Genomic DNA, 24,970 nt, shown 5'->3' on the forward strand with positions numbered 1-24,970 from the left:
TCCTAGAGGCAGCCTCAGGAACTAATTCCTGTAAATGACCCACAAGCAGAGGTGGGGATAAAACCACAACTGAGTTCCAGGGGCAGAGTGGACAAGGAAGAGGGTTGAAAACCTTTTCACCAGCTATACAAGCTAGAGATTATATCCACATGATCAACTAGGCAGACGCTGTGTCTATGGAATGCATAGAAGGGCGAGTGTATCCACAAAACAAAATGCCCTAGCTCTGACAGCTGTGGACACTGGAGGCAAGAACCTCCAAGAGGAGAACTAGATTAGAGTCTGTGCTGTCCCCACAGCTGGTCTAGAGACCAGCTCCCCCAACACTGGAGGGTTTCCTAGCGAGGTGGAAGTGGACTGTGCATCACAGTAGGGGAAAGGATGCTGACAGCTGAGACCTGAGAAAAACATTTATTATTATTCTTATATTTTGATTTGTTCTGTAGTTGATTCTGGTTTTCTTTCCTCTGATGCTGTGGTTGTTGACTTCATTATTATTGTATCTATTTAAGCTTTTGAGAATTTTTTAAAACACATTTTATTTCCTTCATATACATCTATCTCTACATTGGCTTTTTGCAGATCTGTGGGGCTTTTTCTTTGTTGTTGTTTCATTTTGTTTCCTTCTTACTTATTATACAAAAATTTTATTTATATATAAGATTCATATATTATTTATATATATGTACAATATATACACTACTGTATGCAATATATTCTTTATATATATATATAGAATATATATACACATATATATAGAATATACAATAAGATTATTACATATAAACTCTTTATTATATATAAATCTTTTTTATATACTTTACTTTTCTATTTTTTTCTTTCTTCTTTTCACCACGTTTGTTAGTTTGTTTGCTTTATTCCTCAGCTGGCTCTCTTCTTTGGTCTTGTTCTGTTTAGTTAGTGTTGTTTTTAATTTGTTGGTATCACTTATGGTTTCTTTGGCTCACAGGGTCACTCTCTTGTACTTTGTTTCTTTGGACTATTTTGGTTTTGTGTGTGTGTGTGTTCCTTTGTTTCTGTTACAATTTGTCTGATTTTGAATTTACCATTTGTCTGGGGTTCTTTTTTGTGTGTGTTTGTTTTAATCCTCTTTATTGCCATAACAAACAGCTTGTGGGATCCTGGTTCCTTGATGAGAGATTGGGCCTGAGCCTCTGGGTTGGAAGCACTGAGTCCAGGACACTAGATGGCCAGAGAACTCCTGATCCCAGGGAGTATTAATTAGTGAGAGCTCCCATGAAGGCCTCTTCCTGTATCCAAGACCCAGCACCACTCAACTGCTGGCAGGACCAGCAAAGGGCAGGTTACCCAAACAACAAGCAAGACCTCAAGAGGAGACAGGCGTCCTATAAACACCCCAAAACATACCACTAACACAGACCTTAGAGGGGGGAAAAACTCACCTTCTCCCACCAGAAGGCAAGCACAAGTCCCTCCCAACATAAAGCCTACACAAACCACTGGACCAACCGCACCCACTGATGGCAAGACCAAAAACAAGACAGGATATGTCAAACACAGTAAGTCAGATAACATGAAAAAACAGAGAAATATTGTGCAAATGAAGGACCAAGGTAAAAACCCACAACACCAAATAAACAAAGAGGAAATATGTCAACTACCTGAAAAAGAATTCAGAGTAATGACAGTAATGATGATCCACAATCTCGAAATAGAATGGAGAAAATGCAAGTCATTTAACACATTTAACAATGACCCAGAAGAAACAAAGAATGAACAGAGGCAAACACAATTATCGAAATTAAAAATAATCTACGGGGAATCAACAGCAGAACAACTGAGGCTGAAGAATGAACTGAAAGACAGAATAAGTGAAAATAACTGCTGAAGAGCAGAATAATCACAAAAGAATGAGAAGAATTGGGGATAGTCTCAGAGACTGCTGGGATAATATTAAACTACCCACTCCAGTATTCTGGCCTGAAGAATTCCATGGACTGTGTTGTAAAATATTAAACACACCAACATTCAAATTAAGGGGTCCCAGAAGCAGAAGAGAAAAAGAAAGGGTCTGAGAAAATTTTTTAAGCGATTATAGTTGAAAACTTGCTTAACATGTGAAAGGAAATAGCCAATCAAGTCCAAGAAGCACAGAGAGTTTCCTAAAGGATAAATCCAAGGAGAAACATGCTGAGACACATATTAATCAAACTGACAAAAATTAAACACAAAGAAAAAATATTAAAAGCAGTAAGGGAAAAGCAACAAGTAACATACAAGGGAAACTCCACACAGTTAACAGCTTCTTTCAAGAGAAACTCAGCAGGCCTGAGGCAATGGCAGGATATATTTAAAGTAACAAAAGGGAAAAATCTACAACCAAGACTACACTACCCAGCAACAATCTCATTCAATATTGATAGAGAAATCAAAAGCTTTACAGATAAAAGTTAAGAGAATTTAGCACCACCAAATCAGCTTTACAACAAATGCTAAAGGGACTTCTATAGGCAGGAAATACAAGAGAAGGAAAAGACTTACAAAAACAATTAAGAAAATGCCAATAGGAATATATGTATCAACAATTACTTTAAATGTAAATGGATTAAATGCTCCAATCAAAAGACATAGACTGGCTGAATGGATACAAAAACAAGACCCGTATATAAGCTGTCTACAAGAGACCCACTTCAGACCTAGAGATACATATGGACAGAAAGTGAGAGAATGGAAAAAGATATACCATACAAATGGAAACTGAAAGAAAGCTGGAGTAACTATTCTTATACCAGACAAAATAGACCTTAATATAAAGGATATTACAAAAAAATGACAGAAGGACACTACACAATGATCAAGGGATCAATCCAAGAAGACACAACAATTATAAATATTTATACACCCCAAATAGGAGCATCTCAACACCTAAGGCAAACACTACAGTCATAAAAGGGGAAACTGACAGTAGTACAATTAGTAAGGGACTTTAACACCCCACTTACACCAATGGACAGGTCATCAAAACAAAAAATAAGGAAACATAAACCTTCAATGACACATTAGACCAGATGGATCTAACTGATATCTTTAGGACATTCCATCCAAATGCAGAAAAATAAACCTTCTTCTCAAGGTCTGCACAAGGCACATTCTCCAGGGTAGTTCACATCTTGGGTCACAAATCAAGCCTTGGTAAATTTAAGAGAACTGAAATTATATCAAGCATCTTTTCTGACCACAGTGCTATGAGACTAGACAATCAACTGCGGGGGAAAAAAGCTGTAAAAAACACAAACACATGGAGAATACGTTTAAAACGTATTAAGTAATACGTTTTAAAATAAGCAACAGGTTACTGAAAAAATAAAAAGGGAAATAAAAAAATACCTAAAAAAACAAATGATAATGAAAACATGATGACTCAATACCTATGTGATACTGCAAAAGCAGTTCTAAGAGGCAAGTTTATAGCAATAGAGTCCTACCTCAAGAAAAAAGAAAAACACTGAATAGACAATCTAACCTTACACTTAAAGCAACTGGAAAAATAAGGGGAAAAAATCTCAAAGTTAACAGAAGGAAAGAAATAATAAAGATCAGAGCAGAAATAAGTAAAAAATAAAAGAAAGAATAGCAAAAATCAGTAAAACTAAAAGCTTGTTCTTCAAGAAGATGAACAAAACTGACAAATCATTAGCCAGACTCATTAAGAAAAAATGGAGAAGACTCAAATCAACAAAATTAGAAATGAAAAAGAAGAGGTTACAATAGACAGTGCAGAATTACAAAGGATCATAAGAGACTATTACGAGCAATAATATGTCAATAAAATGGACAATCTGAAAGAAATGAACAGATACTTAGGAAAGTTCAACCTTCTAAGACTGAACCAGGAAGAAATAAAAATTTTGAACAACCCAATCACAAGCACTGAAATCAAAACTGTGATCAAAAATCTCCCAAAAAACAAGTCAGATGGCTTCACAGGTGAATTCAATCAAATGTTTTGAGAAGAGCTATCCTTCTCAAACTCTTCCAAAAATTGTAGAGGAAGGAACACTTCCAAACTCATTCTATGAGGCTACCATCATCCTGACACCAAAACCAGACAAGGAAAATCACAAAAAAAGAAAATTACAGTCCATACCACTCATGAACATAAGATGCAAAAATCCTCAACAAAATTCTAGCAAACACAATTCAGCAACACATTACAAGGATCATACACCAAAATCATATTGAGTTTATCCCAGGGATGCCAGGCTTCTCCAATATATGCAAATCAATCAATGTGATACACCATATAACAAATTAAAAGATAAAAATCATATGATAATCTCAACAGACGCAGAAAAAGCTTTTGACAAAATTCAGCACACACTTATGGTAAAACTCTCCAGAAAATTGGAATAAAAGGAACCTATCTCAAGTAATAAAGGTCATATATGATAAACCCAAGCAAACATTATTCTCAATGGTGAAAAACTGAAAGCATCTCCTTGAAGATCAAGAAGATGACAAGGGTGCCCACTCTTGCCACTATTATTAACAACATAGCTCTGGAAGTCCTAGCCATGGCAATCAAAGAGGAAAAAGAAATAAAAGGAATCCATATTGGAAAAGAAGTAAAATTCTGTTTGCAGATGACATGATTCTCTACATACAAAACCCTAAAGATACCATCAGAAAATCACTAATTGGTGAATTTAGTAAAGTTGCAGGATATAAAATTAATACACAGAAATCCCTTGCATTCCTATGCACTAAGAATGAAAAATCAGAAAAAGAAATTAAGGAATCAATCCCATTCACCATTGCAACAAAAAGAATAAAACACCCAGGAATAAACTTATCTGCTGCTGCTGTTGCTAAGTCACTTCCATTGTGTCCGACTCTGTGTGACCCCATAGATGGCCTCCCACCAGGCTCCCCAGTCCCTGGGATTCTCCAGGCAAGAACACTGGAGTGGGTTGCCATTTCCTTCTCCAATGCATGAAAGTGAAAAGTGAAAGTGAAGTCGCTCAGTCGTGTCCGACTCTTAGCGACCCCATGGACTGCAGCCCACCAGGCTCCTCCATCCATGGGATTTTCCAGGCAAGAGTGCTGGAGTGGGGTGCCATTGCCATGAAATGTAAAAGCAATATATGGAAAACTATTAAGACACTGATGAAGGAAATCAAAGACAACATCAACAGATGGAGAGATATACCATGTTCTTTCTTGGATTGGAAGAATCAATACTGTGAAAATGATACTACTACCCAAAGCAATCTACAGAGTCAAAGCAATCCTTATCAAATTACCAAAGACATTTTTTACAGAACTAGAACAAAAAATATCCACAATTTGTATGGAAACACAAAAGACCCTGAATAGCCAAAGCAAACTCGAGAAAGAATGGCACTGGAGGAATCAACCTCCCTGATTTCAGACTATACTACAATGTACCGTCATCAAGACAGAATGGTACCGGCACAAAAACAGAAATACAAACAAATGGTACAAGATAGAAAGCCCAGAGATAAACCCACACACCTATGGGCAGGTGTGACAAGGATGCAAGACTTTATCTTTGACAAAGGAGGCAAGACTACAGGATGAAAAGTCTTTTATTGAAAAGACAGTATCTTCAATAAGTGGGGCTGGGAAAACTGGACAGCTATGTGTAAAAGAAGGAATTAGAACACTTCCTAAAACCACACACAAAGATAACTCAAAATGGATTAAAGACCTAAATGTAAGACCAGAAACTATAAAATTCTTAGAGGAAAACATAGGCAGAACACTCTTTGACATAAATCATATCAAGATCCACTATGACCCACCTCCTAGAGTAATGAAAATAAAAATATACAAATGGAGTCTAATTAAACCTAAAAGCTTTGGTACAGCAAAGGGAAACCATAAACAAGATTTAAAGACAACCCTCAGAATAAGAGAAAATAACTGCAAGTGAAGCAACTGATAAAGGATTGATCTCCAAAATATACAAGCAACTCATGCAGCTCAGTATCAGGAAAACCAACCAATCAAAAAACGAGCAGAAGACCTAAACATACATTTCTCCAAAGACAACATACAGATGACTATTAAACATATGAAAAATGCTCAACATCAATTATTATTAGAGAAATGCAATCAAAACTACAATGAGGTATCATACCACACCAGTCATAATGGCCATCATCAAAAAATGTACAAAAAATAAATGCCAGAGAGAATGTGGAAAAAAAGGAACACTCTTGCACTGCTGGTGGGAATGCAAACTGATATAGCCACTATAGAGAACAGTATGGAGATTTCGTTAAAAACTAGGAATTAAACTACCGAGTCCCTTGGACTGCAAGGAGATCCAACCAGTCCATTCTGAAGGAGATCAGCTCTGGGATTTCTTTGGAAGGAATGATGCTAAAGCTGAAACTCCTTTGGCCACCTCATGCAAAGAGTTGACTCACTGGAAAAGACTCTGATGCTCGGAGGGACTGGGGGCAGGAGGAGAAGGGGATGACAGAGGATGAGATGGCTGGATGGCATCGCTGACTCAATGGACGTGAGTCTGAGTGAACTCCGGGAGTTGGTGATGGACAGGGAGGCCTGGCGTGCTGCGATTCATGGGGTCGCAAAGAGTCAGACATGACTGAGCGACTGATCTGATCTGATCTGATGACCTAGCAATCCCACTACTGGGCATACGCCCTGAGAAAACAGTAACTGAAAAAAACACATGTATTACAATGTTCACTGCAGACATAGAAGCAACCTAGATCTCTGTTGAAAGATGAATGGATAAAGAAGTTGTGGTACAAATACACAATGGAATATTACTCAGCCATGTAACAATGAACGAGTTTGAATCAGATCTAGTGAGATGGATGAACCTAGAGCCATTTATACAGAGTGAAATAAGTCAGAAAGAGAAAAATATCATATTAATGCATAATGTGGAATCTAGGCAAATGGTATTGATGAACCCATTTGCAGGGCAGGAAAAGAGATTCAGACATAGAGAACAGGCTTATGGACACAGTGTGGGCACAAGAGGGTGGGATGAATTGAGAGAGTAGAGCTGAAATACAAACATTATCATATGTAAAACATATAGCTAATGGGAAGTTGCCGTATATCACAGGGAGTGCAACCCGGTGCTCTATGATAACCTAGAGGGATGGGATGGGATGGGGTGGCAGGTAGGGAACATATGTATACCTACGGATGACTCATGTTGATATATGGCAGAAACCAACACAACACTGTAAAACAATTATCCTCCAATTAAAAATAAATTAATTAATAACATAAATCTCACATGGAAGATGTAATTCTGTCTTTCACTTACCTACAGTATTTCCAGAAGCAAATTTCACTGATGAATTTATCTTATTTTCTTCTGAAAGGTCAGATGTTTTCACAAGCAATGGGCTAGTGGGATTAGTATGATCTAGGAGAGAATTAATAGGTAAACATATAAGATATAGGTACCTGAATTAATAAATTCATAAACCTCAGAGTATAAGACTTCATTTTAATACTCCAAAGCAGTAGCAAGTAAATCCATGAAATATAAGACAAATATTTTAATAGGATAAATATAAACCTGTTTATATAGAATTTGTTATCTGCCACAACAGAAGATACCTTATAATGAAAAAGTCAAGCTGCACGTTCATACTTTGTTAATATTATCCCTTAGAGCAATTAGTTAAATAAAGCACTGCACAAACAACCGTAAAATAAGTAATTTATTGTTGTTGACCTACATAGAAAACAAATCTACCTTTGAGAGACCCTAACTAAAACATTTAATCTAAAATGAGGAGAAACTTCAAGAATTAAAGCAAAATGAACAATTTCAAAGACAAAATTCATTTTAACGTATACCTCTTCAGTTAAAATTTGAACACATTTTTCAATGTAGATTCGTAAGAATGATCATAAAAATATAGAGGGTATTAGAAAAGTCACATTTTCCAAGTGTCCTTATTTAAAATTTTATAAATTAAATTCAATAATTTGCTTAAATTTAAAAATATACACATACACATAATACATATATTGCCGTAGAAAGTACTATGTTAAAAATAAGTAATTAACAAAAGGAATTTGAACTCAGAATGATTGCTTGTGTATTTTGGTTTGATGCTAAACCTAAAATATTAACACAACACACTAAACTAAAAAACAACCCAGCAACAGTTTCCTTACCACTGCCAGTTCTTTTAAGTTCCATTTCCTGCATGTGGATTTTGCTTGGAGTCATACGAATGGGAACTGGATGAACAATAGCAGTATCCTACAGACAAATGGGAGGACATACAGTACTTGTATTAAAAATGCCAAGTAGATACCATGAAATAACCAAAACTAACAATGCTTCAAAAACTAGTGGACAGAGTTCTCATTCACACAAAGCTAAGCATGACAATTAATTTTTTAACTAAAAATTCCAGAATTATATTTAAAAAATCAAGCTTACTATATATGCTTAATAATCTGATTTTATAAAAAGTACATTTTAACTTTGATTAAATATGTGAAGAAAAAAATTGGTCTTACACAATTCACAACAATATTCAAAGGCAAAGTGTGAAATGATCTGATGAAATTATATAAATTTGAACCTTTGAGGTTAAAAGTGAACTATTTATGAGTATCCAAAGACTGAGTAACAGACTGAACTCATTTTCACTAAACTGCTCAAGAAAACTTGACACTCTTTTTCATGTATAAAACAAAGTTAATGAAATGCCCATCATATTGTAACAGAAGGCACAATACATACTTTATATAGATTAGTTCCCCAGAACTGTTTAAAATTCATGCATAAAACTTCCACAAAGGAATTCATTTTTTAAGTTAGGATACGTAACACTCCTACTCTAATACTTAAACTTTTCATGACTATAATACATCTGATAATCCTTAACTTAAGTCAGAGTTGCAGCAAGTCTAGTTAGAGCAGTTAAGGAACTGGTAGAACAAATTTCTGAAAAGACTGAAAAGTGTACAAGGCACTGTATGGCAGCCTCTCCAAATGGGAAGGAAGAGAGAAAGGTGCATACAGGTAGCCAGGCAGCTTGGCCCTGGGAGCTGAGCCACCCAGGGGAGGAACTAGAACAGGATCAAGCAACTGGCTTAATGGCAAAAGACCAGCTGATAAACATGGCTACAGGAGTTGAGCTCCTCCTACAAGGAGCTGGCTCATATTTTGAATGTGCTGCTGCTAAAGACAACCTGAGATCTTTAAATTTTGAATATCTTGTAATGAGTTTATAATTTAGTATAAAGAATAATGACCTTTCAATTTAAGTTAGACACTGTTTTGGTGACAGTATTAGGTAACCCCACAGAAAGTTGAGTTCCAGCATACCATCTCCTGTTTTACAGGTCTCCTTGGCTAATTCTCGTAATCTCTAAATTCAAACCATTAATAACAAATGAATTCTTTATTGCAATTGTAAGGATAAACGCATTAACAGTAATTTCCTGTCCCCATACCAGTGAGACTCTGGATAGATAGTTATGTACTGTCTAATAAAACTGAACTAACATTTCACCTACAACTCTAAAATTATAGTTATAAAAGATGGATATAATAGATGAATAAAAGTTTATAGATTTCTCACATAATAATGAGTCATACTCAGAAAATTATTAACAATAACTCTAGATGTTGTTTGTTTATGGTTATAAAAAATATGGCTTCAAGAATAACTATTTTCTTAACTTACAATTTTAATAGCAGAAACAACTGCTAAGAACCAGAATTTAACATTCTAAGGCAAGACTGAAGGAGAAAGCATGATATCTCATTATTCCAAACCCAAACAAACTAGGAAAAAACAAGCAAGGAAAACTTACTAGATGCTTTAACTCATAATACTGATCTAATATGTATTCTGTGTGTGTTTATAAAGTCAGATTTATAAAGTTTGTAACAGAAATATTAAATAGCCTTTCCACGTATTTACCATACAAAAAACAGAAGTCACAGTAATGACGCCAAGAAAAGAAAATCATGAAATCTTTTAGAATGAATATTCTCTAAATAATTTGCCTAAGTTTCTATACTAATAAATCAATTTTCTGTTGTTATGAGCCTGCGGCTGCTGCTGCTAAGTCACTTGTCGTGTCCGACTCTGTGAGCCTACAACAGCTTTAAACCACTAGATCCTGCTACTAGCAGGACAAGGCAGTTCCTAGAAGAGTTTTACACAGATGACCAGGCCTAACCTCAGACTAGTGGACTGGAAGCTTGGTTTGTGACTATGACGTGCAGCACAATAAAGAGCATTTCAATATCCAAATGAAGAACCAGAAATGCCTAGGATTCTTTGAGTCCTGGGCCAAAAGATGCTAAGTAAAACTTCTGCTCCAAAGTAGCATCCTTATATTTAAAAATAGAGAAAAAAGTAAAAAGACTGACTGGAGGCTCTGCCCATTTCTTCTGTTTACTCAAATCACACAAAGCCTTTAGGACCCACTCCTACACACTCACAACCATGGCACATTTGTATCATATATTTGAGTACTTCATCTGATACAATTTAGTACTTTCCTGAATATTCTATTGTGCTCATGTATCTATATTTTCTACTTGGCTTAAATCTTACTATACTGTTTGATCATCCTGTTTATCCCTGCTTACTTTCTATTCCTGTGTCACTTAGTTCAGGTGCTCATCATCTGACTCTCTCAACCCCATCAATCCTTCACATTGTTGCCTGAATAACCTTCCCCAGCTACCTCTTCAGAAGCTCCATCTTTCTCATGGAACTTCTTGTTAGCTCCCAGTGTCTATGAGATCAAGTTCAGATCCTTGGTTGAGCATACAGAGATCTTCCCTCTTGTGTTTCAATCATGCTCTTTACTCCCCATCACTGCCCCATACACACCTACCCTATATATCTCACAACACTGAACTGCTCCTGCTCATGATTTTCTCTCTGCTTGGAATGCCCTTGTCCACTTCTGCCAATTAACAGTTTCATTAAAAATTCATCATACAAATGTGCGGGGAGCCGGTGAGGCATTCCACTCATGACAAAGGTCATGAGGAAGGAGGCTCGGCATACGCAAAGGCGGGATCGAGCCTCAGGAGTCCCCCCGGATATTCTCGAGCATTTTCCCCCAAAAAACCAGAGTCTGCCTACTTTATTGCTTTGTGCTCTCACCTCTGACTTTACTGGGGGCTGTCCCCTACCACCATCTCTCTCTCTGTGTGTCAAAGAGTTAACTTACAGCTCCAATTAATAAAGTTCCTGGGCAATTAGGAGTGTTTAAATCCAAACCCCTCTGATGGCTCTCTAACTCGCCTGACAAGTTTGCCCGGACTTCTGCAGCTATGCATACGATTGTTTACAGTCTCCCAGGAGAGGCATGGGAAGCTTAAGATATTCAAATAGCTTAGAGCCTCTCAGAGAGTTAAAAACTGTCAGAATAAACTAGTAAAGGATTTCATTGATGAGTCAATGCTTGTTGCCAAGTTTTCACATCCCCTGAATTGTATCCTTGAATATGTATCAATTAATAGTGGGTATGTAGAAAAAATAAGTAGTGGCCTTGGTGTTAGTAACTTTAGACCCTTAAGGTAATAAATTCTTTCTTTGTTGTAAACCCATTACACATCCGCCCTATAGGAATGCAACTTTATCTTTGGAAGATGGTGCCAAACCTTGAAATAATTACTCTTAGAGAAAGTAAGTCTTTGTTGATAAGTCCTTGTCAAGAGTCATAAAATGTTAGTAGGCCTTCTGGCCAGAAGATGATGTAAATCACCTAAACCATTTGTATACGATACATTTGCAGGAAAGAAACCTTGGTTTTTGATAAGAACCAAAGACTGCTGACTTTGCATCCCCTATTATCCTCTATGTGTAACTTAGGGTATAAAGCCCCTGTTAAAAATAAAGCTACGGGCCTTGCTCACCAACGCTTGGTCTCCCCATGTCATTCTTCCCTTTAACTTCCAGCTGAGTCTCCATCTGGAGCGCGGAACCCACCACGCTGACTAATCATGCCTGGGCTTCTAAGACCCACTCGAGAAGGTGTCTAGGGTGAGACACCTTCCGCTATTCGAGAGGGCGCCTGCGGCCTACGTCAGTGGTGCAAACTTCTTGTCTTGAAGTTTTATTGGTCTCCCGCGTAAACCAAGCTACTCAGCTTCTTTTCTCCACTGAATTTTCCTACTGAGCTATCCTCATTCTATTGTTCTCTATATCTCTAATTAGCATGTAAATAGTCGCCTAGGCCGTCTCTCCTTCGAATACCCTGGATCAGCTGGGGCTGGTCCCCAGCACAAATGTAACCTCTTTTGTGAAAACTTTCCCAAACACACTGGGCTGAGTCATTCTACAGTTTTCTGCCCACAGTTTGTTCACAGCTACATATGATAATTATCACAATCAGCTATATTACAATCATCAACTTGTAATGATCAAGCTGTGGTCTACTTAAGACTGGAATTTTTTTTGACATCTTGGTATTTCTAGAGAATAACATGGGCACCTGGAAGGGGGCTTCACCAAACCAACTGACTTGGCTGGGCATAATCAGTGATCAAATGAACTCCCTTTTCATACGCTGAGTGACACAAACATTCTACAGCACTCAAGATCAGACATAAACCATGGTGAAGACTAGTGCACTGCACTTCTCATCATTTCAGAATTTCCTAGCAGAAACAGATTCTACCAGAAGCTATTAACTGATAAGCAGTTCAACAAAAGTAATCAAGTTTCTGGAAACGAGATAGCAAAAACCCAATTTCATAAGAAATCTGGGAGCCTAAAGCCAGCTTGGTTTTCATGTGAGGTCACTGTACTGTGTGGCAGCTGTCTCTAAGTGCCACAGAGCAGAGTGGAGCTCTTCACAGACTTAAAACTTTATTGAGCAAATGCCTACTTATCAAATTTTGGCTTTTAAAAATTACTCCATCAATTTTTTCTGACATGGTAAGGTATGCTAAATTTGTATATCTGAACTGTGGTGTTCTTTTTCTATGTGATTCTAATTTGAATGGATTCTATTTACTTACTTATAATTCTTATTTATAAAAGCCTTGCTGAGGATCATTTGGGATTGTGACTACAGACTGTTCTGTGGATAGGCAATGTTAAGTAAGAATTAGATGATGGTTAAGAAGCTCAGACCCTCACTGAGAGCAGAGCATTGTACCAATTGCAAGTTTATAGTGAGATTATAATTCACTACCGTAAGAGAAAAAAGATGTTTTCTGGTACCAGATTATAAATATTTAAGACTGCCAACATAATTAAATTTAGAAGTCTAAATTCAAGTTTAAAATGTTGATTGACCATTTAAATTTTTTTTTCCTAGAGCCTTCTGTCATACTAGAAATAACAAAAGAAAGTATTGTGTTATGTCATGTAAAACATTAGGCTGGAATTCACAAATTTGGATATTATTTCCAAGAAGTTACAAGAACATCACTGTTATTATGTCAACTATTTCCCTGCATTTTCTGCCAGTCATGACTCAATTTATTTTGCCTTTGAGTCTATATTTTTAATGTTCTTTCCTAGCCTGACAATCATAATACAATGAATTTCTATTTTCAGTATCACTTAAGGGTTAGAGAATAAAAGAGAGTCTCGACTGCTACATCCTTCCCTGTAAAGTACTTTTACTAAAGTACTTTAAACAAAATTAACTTGACTCTGTAAACAGGAGATAGGAATAATATGGAGAAATGAAACTCAGAGCTAAAGTAAAACTTAGCTTATAGCACACCTGTCACTTTCCAAGGGACCTTAATTACTGCTTCTAATAAGCAGCAAAAATGGTTAAGCGTTACCTTTTTATTTCTCTTCCATTTTTCAGAGACTAAAATCAAACATTAACATCCTCAAAGTGGTAAGAAAAGAGAAGCCAAAGGTATAGATAATCTACATGTTAATTGTTCCCTGAATAATGAATAATTATAAAATATACACTTAAAATATTTTGATACATTATGTTTGAATATAACAGCATTCTCTATATTTCAAATAGATACAAATTCTTTAAAACTGTAAAACACCTAAGGTTCATTCATTTAAAATGCTGAAGCCATACTATTATCTTTAAATGCCACTTCTCCCTAATTTATATTAAATAACAAGAGTATTTTTACTATATGAATAAAATGCTGGCCATCTTCGGTCAGAAACACCTCAAAAGATTGCCTCATGTCACCTTCTCCATATCTTTTCACTGAACTCATTTTTACAAATCCTACCTTTACACTCTTCTTCCCTTTCTACTTACTTCCTCTTTTCTTTTTGAAAGGTGCTTACTACCATGTTCTTCTCTTTACAGGAAAAAAAATTAAAAGAAAAAGCCAAAGTGAACAGTGAGAAGAATGATAAATAGCTAAGGTTTTGAAGTTTTCAAATAACTTGAGGGACAGGCGGGGCATATATGAAGTTCAATCTATGGGGACAGAATTTATTTTTTAAATCAGGATGTGAACTTTGTAGCATTTTCAAAGCAACACAGCAAACCACAGGAAGACAAGACAGAGGTCCTCTGCACAAATGAAAATCTAATTGACAATTCTACATTGTTTTGCTGAACTTGATTCTCTTGTAACAGAACTCAACATACTAATTAAGTCAAAGCTGTACCATCTGGACTATTAAATAAATGATGACACTGCATATTTACATACATAGTACATATTACATGATGTGTAAGCATACAAATAAAATAGTATTTACTGTCATTACACCGAAATAAACAGCATGTTTAATAAAAACATACACTCAGTTAGCAAATAAAAACAAAGTTAACAGTATCAATTGTTCACAAAATGCTTCTTTAGACACATGTACCAGATTTTAAAAACATAGATTTCTCTCACCAAAATAACTAGAAAATACAGAGAATGGTTTAAAAAAAAAAAGAAAAAGAAAAGAAAAAGTTCTTTCCACCACTGAGCACACAAAAATTGAAAAGCCTGCCACCATTTCCCTCTAAGCACTCCACTGAATCATGCATATCAGCTAAAAACCATAATGAATGAAAATTTGGGTTAATAAAATTAATTTCAAACAAGCAAGCTAAGTGATTGACTTACAGGATCAGCTGGTGCAATGTTAGAATCAAATTGGGTCAGAGTTTGTGAGCTTGAAGAGCGTTCACTAAATGTCTCCCACTGCTGAACAGACAGAGGAGAGACAAGTCAGCATGATGAGAAAGATGGAGTAAAAGATCACTGGAGAAGATTTAGCAAAGTAATTCAGAGGTTGCACTGCAAGTTGTGTTTCGTAGGCCTGACAAATTCCGTTAAGTTTTATTTTTCCATAAACATTTTATATTATCTATGTAAAGTGAGCAGCTTCACAATCAAATGTACAGTAATAATTGATCTCTCTATGGGAGAGATTCAAAGCCTTACAGAATAAAGGAACAGAGTCTAAGTGTTATATAAATGGTAACAAGATAAAAATTTTAAATGGTTTTTTCTAGAATAACTTTAAATCGTTCACTGAAAATCAAGTGTTAATGCACTGAATTAGTGATGCTAATGAATTCTGATTGTATCAGAGTTTTGGTCAAAACAAAGCAAGTCGGTGTGACTTGCCAGTGCGACCCCTGAAGGATGATTCTATTATGTACGTGCACATATTTCATACAAATGTATAGATATTTAATAAAATATAACTGAGATAAAATGCAAAGAATTCTGGAATTAATATAAATTGCAGTTTATGTCAATCTGCAGCAAATCAACCCCTATATTCAGCATTATGAACAGGCCCATGCCAGACCACAAGACAGAACTGCCAATCAGGCACCCACCTCCAACCCCATGCTAGAAAAATCAGAATGCGGCCACAATGAGAGCAAATCAAGCAACTGAGTATGTGTTATATATAGAAGATGTATTTTGATATGAAATACTGCTCTTCTAAAAGAGGTACACAAATACCATACCTCAAATTAGGTGCAGTGGTAAGTGAATAATTTTAGTAACTCCATTTGAAGATCTTAGTAATAAACAGTATAGGATTTTTAGATCAAAATCATTAAAATTATGATTACAATTTGATTCTTAAGAATTATCAATGACTCTGAAGAAGAAAAAACATTTGCACATATAAAATATATACACACAAATGTTTACACACAGACACACCTATCCCATTAACTAAAATCCTCTTTTTATAATTCAGTAAACATTTTTATGCTTCAAAGTTCGACTTAATATTTAAAACAGTGCTATTCAATTTGAGAAGACATGTAGAAATTAAATAATAGCAAATGAATACATTTATAAAAATTATCTACAAAAATGACTAATGTAATCATTCAACAGTTTTTCTCTCAGATGTTTCAAAATCATAAAATTAAGATATACTTAGAAACACTGATGCATTCAGAGTGTCTCCTGAATAGAGAGTCCATAGTAATTCACTCTTATTGTGGGACATCACTTCAGGGAAGTGACTTACCAATATCTGTTGATATACTTAGTTTCTTCAATAATTAATGTTGCATAGGTACAGAAGGAATTTTAAAAATTGTAATTATCTAACTGTGGAGAAAAGTTTAGATGCAGACTATTTTTTTCCCAAAAAGAAGACATTTATTTACCTATTTGGTGGCATGAGATTTTACCTGATTTCACAAGGCTGTATGTAAGCTACCTGGAGTGCAGAAAAACACTCTTATCTTTATAAGTTTGGTATAATGGTTAAGAGCACAGTCTCTGGAACCACACTCCTGGAATCCTAGTTATGCCGTACACCCTTAGGCAAGTTATCTAATCTCTCTCTGTTTCAGTTTCACCATGTGAAATATGAGATTAATAATGCTTACATCACAGAATTGTTATAAAGATGTAAAACAATTAATATATGTAAAGAGCTTTTTGAACAGAGCTGGCACATCAAAAGTCCTCAATAAATTTTATTGATTATTATTAGTGTTATCCCCTACAGTGCCTCATCTATATTAACAGGTGCTGAATAAATATTTACTGAAAGATTAGTGCTTCAAGGCAGAAAACTAAAATATTAATTCCATATACTAAGGAGATTTTTAAAAAGAAATATTATTAAAATGTGTCCAAAAAAATCAATGTTAGTTTTAGTAGCATTTTGATTTTCTACACACAGTAAAAAAAGAAAAAAGAAAAATTATGACATTCAGAACCTTATTAGCAAATACTACAAAATGAAACTTGCTAGGAATATTTAAGAAGAAAAAAATGCAACCGTTTAACTCAGAGTTCAAAGGGATTTCCCTTCCTAATTTTTAATGATCATGTGATTTTATTTAGAATGAAGATGGACTTTTGAATTGAGATGCCTTAGTTACTTTCACTTATGAACTGACATTGATAAAAATACTTTTAAAATCTGACACTGCTTTTTAAAAATGACAGAAATTAATAAATGCAGAAAAAACAGTGCTTTCAAGAAACTGACCCTATTCTCTTATTATAAAGCCTCTCTACTAGTAAATTCTTTCAAGGCTTAAATTTTCCCACCAGAAAAACACTCATATAAATGGTTTTATATCTGACAGCACAATGGATATATGTTATAATGTCTCAGAAACAGGTATCTGTGATTATGTCATAAAGCAGCAGCAAGCACTTTAAATCTGCCAGTTACTTCTCTGTTTTTGAACTGTACAAATTAACTAGTATCTCTTAAACCCAAAATTTTTCTGGCTTTAAAAGACATGGAAAACACAGAAGCTTAGAGGAGTTTCTTCCTGAAAGTCAAAAAACTTTTATATTTGTAGCACTATCTAAAAGTGATACAAAAAAACTCTAAGAAAAAATATATAGATATAACTTGTTCACAAAGAAGACTGCTCTAATAAGTTAAGCAGTAGTTTTCAATTAGAGATCTACAGAGCACTAAGGTTTAACAGAGGAGCCTCAGGGAGTGCTTGGTGGAGGCAGGGCCGCAGGTCCTCTTCCCTTATTCTAACCAGAGTGATCCTACTTTCACTGTTTTATATAATCAAGTTCCAAAGTAATGGGGAGGGGGGAAACGTGTCTCAAATTCTGTTTTGTATGCTGTGCTTGGTCTTACATAATATGGTCTTTATATAAAGTGGTCTTTAACCAATGCATTTAACAGGGTTGAATCATTCCATTTTGTATTAAACAAAATAAATTACTATGAATAGCTTGGAATACTTTTTTCATGTGGAAAGCCAGTTGAGTGGCTTCTTATATCACTTCCAATGCTAAGATTCCAAATCTATTATCCCAGGCTTTCTTACAGGAATGAGAAGACAGTGTGACACAGCGGGTGTGCTAGCTGACTTAACGTCAAAGGACTTGTGTTCAAACCTCAGCCCTTGTCCCTTACAGGCTGTAAGATATCTTGTCTAAGACATCTACCCTTTGACTGTTAAGTTCATGCACCTGCCTCATCTAACTCACAGGGTTTTAATAGGAATGAATGGTGGAAACTAAATGATAGTACATGTATGGAAAAGTACTTTGAAAACCTCAAAGAGTCATATAATTACAAGTGTCTATCATAGTCACATTTGATATGGTCCATATGCATGCATGCTGAAAGAGCTATAGGCTAAAATTACCCTGCTTGGAACTCCTTACCTTAAAAAAGTGAACGTTAGTGAAAGAAAAGGGAAGCTTTGCTAACCTCACTGCTCTGATTCAGCTCAGGCCAAGTCTGGTTTAGTGACGGCATCGACGGAGACTTGCTTGGAGGAGCTTCTGCAGGAGAGCCTGAATAACCTACCTCACCTGGCTGATCCCCAACATCTGCAATTTTAAAATAGAGAAATTTTCTGTGAACAATATATTTTAGTTCTCGAATACTTATTCATAAAAACCTAAGAAGATTTTCACAAGTAGTAATGTATAATCTGAATTTCCTTTTCACACGTTCCCCAAACATTTTGACAATTAATCAGGCAATATGTATTCCTGCTACTTACTGTATACCTGAAACCAGAGTTTTCCATGAAAAATAAAATCTAGTTAGAAATACACAGAGAAAGAGTGTTGTACGTAGCAATGCAATAAGGTACATGAATCTTCTTTTAATAGAGATGGATTTGTACCAGTTCCCAAAGTGTACTTCAAGGAATATTAATCAGTAAGGCATTTTTAAAAATTAGTTTTTTTATTCAAATAAATCTGGGGATACCATAATTCTCTGTTGGACGTGTCCCCACGCACAGACCTAGAGCAAATAAACTTTGTTTAAATCAGTCTTTCCCAAATATAAACTTTCCTAAAATTAGATAAAAATCCCTCAATATTCCCTTGGCATATACTTTAGGAAATGTTGAGTTACACTAGTTCACTTGCATTTTCTCTACAAGTCTTCCCTGTAACCAAGAAGCAGCATATATTTTTAAGGGAGACAGCAAAAGGAGAGAAAGAACCCAGGCACCAACAAAAAGCAAAGTCAATAAGACCACATGAAACAAACTTATCGTTAGGCTCACTAGCGTTTACAGACTTAACCGAGAGGGCTACAAATCCATGACACAATTTCAAAGTGGTTTTTAAAGTATTATGTGATATCATGTTCTACTTTTAATTAGTTAAATAAAAAAGTAAATGTTGCTCAGTCGTGTCCGACTCTTTGCCACCCCATGGACTGTAGCCTACCAGGTTCCTCCGTCCATGGGATTTTCCAGGCAAGAATACTGGAGTGGGTTGCCATTTCCTTCTCCAGGAGAACTTCCCAACCCAGGGATTGAACCCAGGTCTCCTGCGTTGCAGGCAGACGCTTTACCATCTGAGCTACCGGGGAAGTCTTTAATTAGTTAAGGCCTCACCTAAGCTCTCTCTTAAACTATAATTTTAAAATGGAAGAAAATTTCAAGGGTAACTAAATTCTCATTCCAATCTTCCCAAGTTTTACATGGCTTTGAATATAATTCCTGTCTGAAAATCACATTAACTTTGCCAAATTAATGGAGTATACCTAATCTGTTTAGAACCTGTGTCAAAAAATATGATTCTAATATCCGTCCCTATCTTTTTGTTTGTGACCATGGGCAAGCTGAATAAAATAAACAGCACCTGAGTTTCTCCACCAGAAAGGAAGACACTTGCCATTAACTGTTAGTACTATATTTCAGATTCCTATAGAGACAGACATATAATAACTTAGTGAAGTATAGGTTTAACCTTTCAATCTATTCGTAAGTAAATCCTTCAAACTTTAGTACTGAACATAGAACCTAATACTTACTAAGCACTCAAATATTTACTGAATGAGTTACTTTTTGTGATCTTCATTTAAATTCATTCTTTAGTGTTATTTCCCTAAAACCAGAGGTAACTACTGAGACTCTGAAGAGTTCTCAGAATTTTTCTTCACCTTATTGTGAACATGATTACCTCGAAATATCAGTACTTCTCTTTTACTCACCCTGACATTACTTCTTTATAGTCGTATCACACTGCAAGTTCTATCATATTTTGATAAATTTTGGTTTTCAAAGATCAAGAGTTATTCAGATTTCTTTCTTACTTCCATGCCTTCTCAATAAAAGTGCCATAGTGATACCGAACCAGTAAGAGGCAGAAATGCTTTAAATAACGTTCAATGAAGACGTTTTAACTCAAAGCTCTCAGAGAACAACTAATGAAAAAAATTATTTATGATAAATAGTAGCAGCAAATTCCTCATGGAGACAGCTTATGGTTTTCAGTCTGGACCAAAATCATGGGCTTTTTTTCCTATGGTAACAAAGGGAAAGGGAGCTGAAGGAGGATATGGCTATAGATCTAACGGTTTACTGGAAGTGAAACTGTTAGAAGGATAGAGATTGAAGAAGTATCTTTAAAAGATCCCTCAAAGCAGGTATTAAAGAAAAGAGAAACAGAATAAAAATAGTATTAACTACAGGGTGATTAATTTTCAAAAGAACCTATTCAAAAGTCATATTCCATTTTAACTTAAGCTCTGAGTATCACCTTAGAGCACACTGGGGCCCTCATTTGACTGTCTAGATCTCTGTTTTCCCGTTTGTCCACTCCTGAGAGACTTCGGGCCAGAGGGCATGCCACTACCACTGCTGAAGTTCAGGTCTGGGATGGATTCTGGGTACCTCTCTAATTCACTGGTGTAAAGGTGCAGCAGGTCTAGCCCCTTGAGGCTGAGAACTGAAGTTAGTCACTCAAATAATTACACTTCATAATCATCCCAAAACAGTTATTTCCCTAAAGTAGTAGTTCTTAAAAATGTGAACCATGGACTCCTGGGAACCCCCATGACTCTGCTAGGGAGTCTAAAAAGTCTGTTGTTTTTGTAATAGTAATAATGCTTTTCCCCTGTGCTGGCACATGCACTGATGGTGCAAAAGCAATGGTGGGTAAAGCTGCTAGCTTATCAGCAAGAATTAAGCCAGAGGCTCCTAAATACACCAGCAGTCATTGTGGTCTTTACTGCCAGGCATTCCAGTTAAAATATATAAAAATAAATAAACCAATAACTTCACTAAAGAGTGTTAACAATTCAGCAGTAAGAATTATTAATTTTATTAAATTTCACCCCAAAACTCATTTTTAAAATACTCTGTATGATAAAATGGGAAACATATATAAAGCACTTCTCCATACTAAAGTGCAGTGGTTTTCTCATGGAAAACTACTTGTGTTCAGTTGTTAGCTGAACAGGCCACTTTTTTCACTGAACACTATCATGCTTGAAAGAACAGTTGATAAAACTATATAATTATTCATACATGGTACAGCACAGATTTCCTCAAAAATGGACTAAGTGACCCTGTATCTAAAATAACTATTGTCAATATTTGTTATCAATGACAAAGTTTGAACTTTTAAGTGAAAGTTGGTATTCTGGAAAATGTATACCATGTCTATAAGCTCAAGAGCTTCCCAGTACTTAAAAGACTTCTTCGATAAGATAGGTTGTAATGGTAACAGCTACACTTTTTGATATTTTACAATAAAACGTTCCAACATTTCAAAGAGCTGTACAACTCAATGAACTGATATTTTATAAATAATCAATGCATTATGTTATAAAACCATGCGTGGGTAAAAGATTCATTCAAAGTCCAAGACAGATCTATGTAATAGTACAAACAATTCATTAATATGGCTTCACTTTTCACTGCAATTAATCTTTAAGAAATTACTATTTGTTGAGTTTTGGGCTAGTATCAAAGAATATCCAAAATTATATGAAAATAGTCCTTCCTTTTACTATGTGAGGTCAAATTTTCTTCATGTACCAAGAATTAGCAATCTTTTTCTACAAAAGGCCAGAGAGTAAATATTTAAGGCTTTATAGGCTTTAAAGTCTCTGTTGCAACCACTCAAATATGCTACTGTGGTCAAAAGAAGCCACAGGTAATTCATAAAGGAATAGGCTTGGCTGTGTTTCAATAAAATTTTATTTTTGGATGCTGAAACTTGAATATCATATATTTTCATGTGTGATAAATTTATTCTCTCTTGAAAACAAAAACCACTCTTTGCTTGTGGGTTATACAAAAACAGTCAGTAAACTGGCTCTGGTCTCAGGGCTTAAGTGTGCCAACCCCTACTATACTTCAAACTAAAACACTCATCAGACTGAATGTAGTATGCAGATAGATGAGATCTAAGCTGTCTTCTATTAAACCAAATATTAAAGAGATTTGCAAAGTTGTAAAACGATGCCACCCTTTTTGCAATAGTTATTTTCCTAAAAATATCTACGCTAATATATAAGGGGTCTATTTTTATTTCAAAATAAAGAAGTATTTTTTTAAGTGTATCACTTTTAATTCCTAATAAAGTTACTATTGATAGATCTAATCTACAAAAACAGAGCTTTTTTGAGGGTCCACAAATTTTTTTAAGAATATAAAGAGGTCCTAAGACAAAAAACTTTGAAAAAAATCACTGTCCTAGAAAATTCAAAAATTATCTCTGGAATAAATTAGCAAAATTACCCACTGGTTCTTTCTTAATTTCATACATAGAACAAATGGCAGTAGATAAAGAGCAAATTACCTATATTCTAGAAACTAACAGTCATGAGTTGGAGAGGAGGCATTAAGTGTATAAATTAACTGCACTTCCTTCAACTTGGCTCCTTATAAATACTCCAACAAAGGGCTTCATGCCCATCCACAAGGGTTAAGTCTTTAAGACTGTATTCTTACGGAGGCAGGGGTGTAGTTTTACTCTTACCTGATGCAGTGTTCCAACCTAGCCTCCTGCTGGAACACTGTGTCAACCCTGCCTCCCTCCTGAGGGTTCTGCTCTGCCCCTGACATCATCAGAGCATCAGGGCTGAAAAAGAAGAGCATGAGCCTAAATTATTTGTTAAAGTCAACCCCAAAAGGGCTTTTATGCAGAAAGTATTTCCATGTATAAAAAGTTTGTCTGGAAGACACAACCTAGTATGATCATACTGATGTACTATCAACCTACACTGAACAGTTAGTAGTAATAATATTAAAAATACACGCCTTATTTTCACAATAGCACTAGCAAATAAACAGTCAGTTGTTTTCATCCTTCAAGCCTCCATAGACTCTGAAAACTTGCCCAGATTCAATTCAGTTCAGTTTACCTCCTGAACAAGCTCTCTCATGAAGAGCTTCAGTTTTATTCTAGGTTTATAACCTACCTAACACAAATTTATCTTATTTTCCTAGTATTATACTCAATATACTAAAAAACTATTTCAAAAATGACTGCCAGATACTATTAATCTTTTACAAATATATATACACTACCTGAAATCTTATGGTTTAAAACTTATTTTTTCAAGTAGCAAAACAAATCCAAGAAGAGTTCTTCAGAATGAAGGTTCAAGGTTCTAAGTTCATTTAACAGCTTCATCTAAGCAAAAGTAACTATATCTTTTATTTATTTTAGGTGTAAATATTATCTGTACAAGAAAGAAAGTTTTAATTTAAAAAAAGCAGGTTTCAATAAATTTTGAGTTTTCAAAAACAAACCCTATTTATTAGTACTTTTCTCATTCATATTTTTAAAAGACGAGGCAAGAAATGCATATGCAGAAAGAAATTAAGGACTCAGTTTAAGATATGCTTTGCCTTGAATGATATTACATGGATCAAAAAACTAAGCTCTAGTTCCAAAATTAATTCTACTTCTCCCTGATACTCCATAAATGGAAACCTACTGAGAAAGCAGATCTTAAGAAGGACTCAATTTTGAATTAAAACCAAAGATTTTTACTTCTAAAATTGAAGTAAAAACATGTCCAACAAGGTTTGAAAAGAATAAAACATTTACCCCAAATACTAAACTGCACTTCTCTTTTTTTTTTTTTTGCAGTATTTATCAGTATTTTATAGCAAATACTGTTTTGACTTAGCTATTATACTTCAAAGAAAACTACCTACAGATATACGGGAGGTTTCCATTGTCTAAGGATACCTAAAATGGAAAAAGCCCATTTAAAGCTAATCCAATTAAAATAAGGACTCAAGTTTCATAAACAGAAAAAAACAACTAAACTGGGGCTTTAAGACTAACATAGAAAATGAGTATAAAGAATAAAAGATGTTAAAAATTTGGGGTGAAATTTGGTGGCATAATTAATAAAAGCAAGAATTCAGTAGTGTGCATTGTTACTGAGGGCCTATAAGTAAATACAGTAAACAAAGATACAAGATGCAAGAAGACGAGGCTCCCATTTATTTCCATGGAGCTCTCATCCTAACAGAGCAAGACAGACATCCTTCACTTCATTTTGACTTTCACAACACAATCATCAAGACAAAATCTCATTTCTGCAAAAATAATTAAGGGTATCATTAAATATTCCCAAGAGTCTTATTAAATCTACTGTATTTAAACCATAATATTGTAAAGCCCCTAGTGTCATTCTTGCAGAGATTTTCTCCTTTAAGTATGAGCTAGCCTTGTTTGTCAATTTCTGCCAGGAATTTGAGGAGGCTAAGTACTTTTTCCAATTTCATTAAGTGGTGCCCCTTTGCCAGTATTTGCAGTTGTTCTGATTCATCAGTTCCAATACCCCACTAT

General features: G+C 35.2%; 1 protein-coding gene across 6 annotated transcripts in view; it reads right to left on the minus strand.

Moving 5' to 3' along the window:
* Positions 1–24,970, minus strand: part of REPS1 (RALBP1 associated Eps domain containing 1) — a 90,825-nt gene that overhangs the window by 13,661 nt on the left and 52,194 nt on the right. For 4 of the 6 annotated variants that reach the window (XM_019967503.2, XM_019967502.2, XM_019967501.2 and 1 more), the window contains exons 9-12: positions 18,615–18,736; positions 15,059–15,139; positions 8,185–8,272; positions 7,319–7,420 (exon numbers count right to left, since the gene is read on the minus strand). In XM_019967503.2, the coding sequence (XP_019823062.2) occupies positions 7,319–7,420; positions 8,185–8,272; positions 15,059–15,139; positions 18,615–18,736 (393 nt within the window). The remainder of the gene's footprint in view (positions 1–7,318; positions 7,421–8,184; positions 8,273–15,058; positions 15,140–18,614; positions 18,737–24,970) is intronic. The other 2 variants (XM_070795575.1, XM_019967504.2) reach the window with 2 other exon arrangements.

Source organism: Bos indicus, chromosome 9 (genome assembly GCF_029378745.1).
Source record: "Bos indicus isolate NIAB-ARS_2022 breed Sahiwal x Tharparkar chromosome 9, NIAB-ARS_B.indTharparkar_mat_pri_1.0, whole genome shotgun sequence".
NCBI classification, from domain to species: Eukaryota; Metazoa; Chordata; class Mammalia; order Artiodactyla; family Bovidae; genus Bos; species Bos indicus.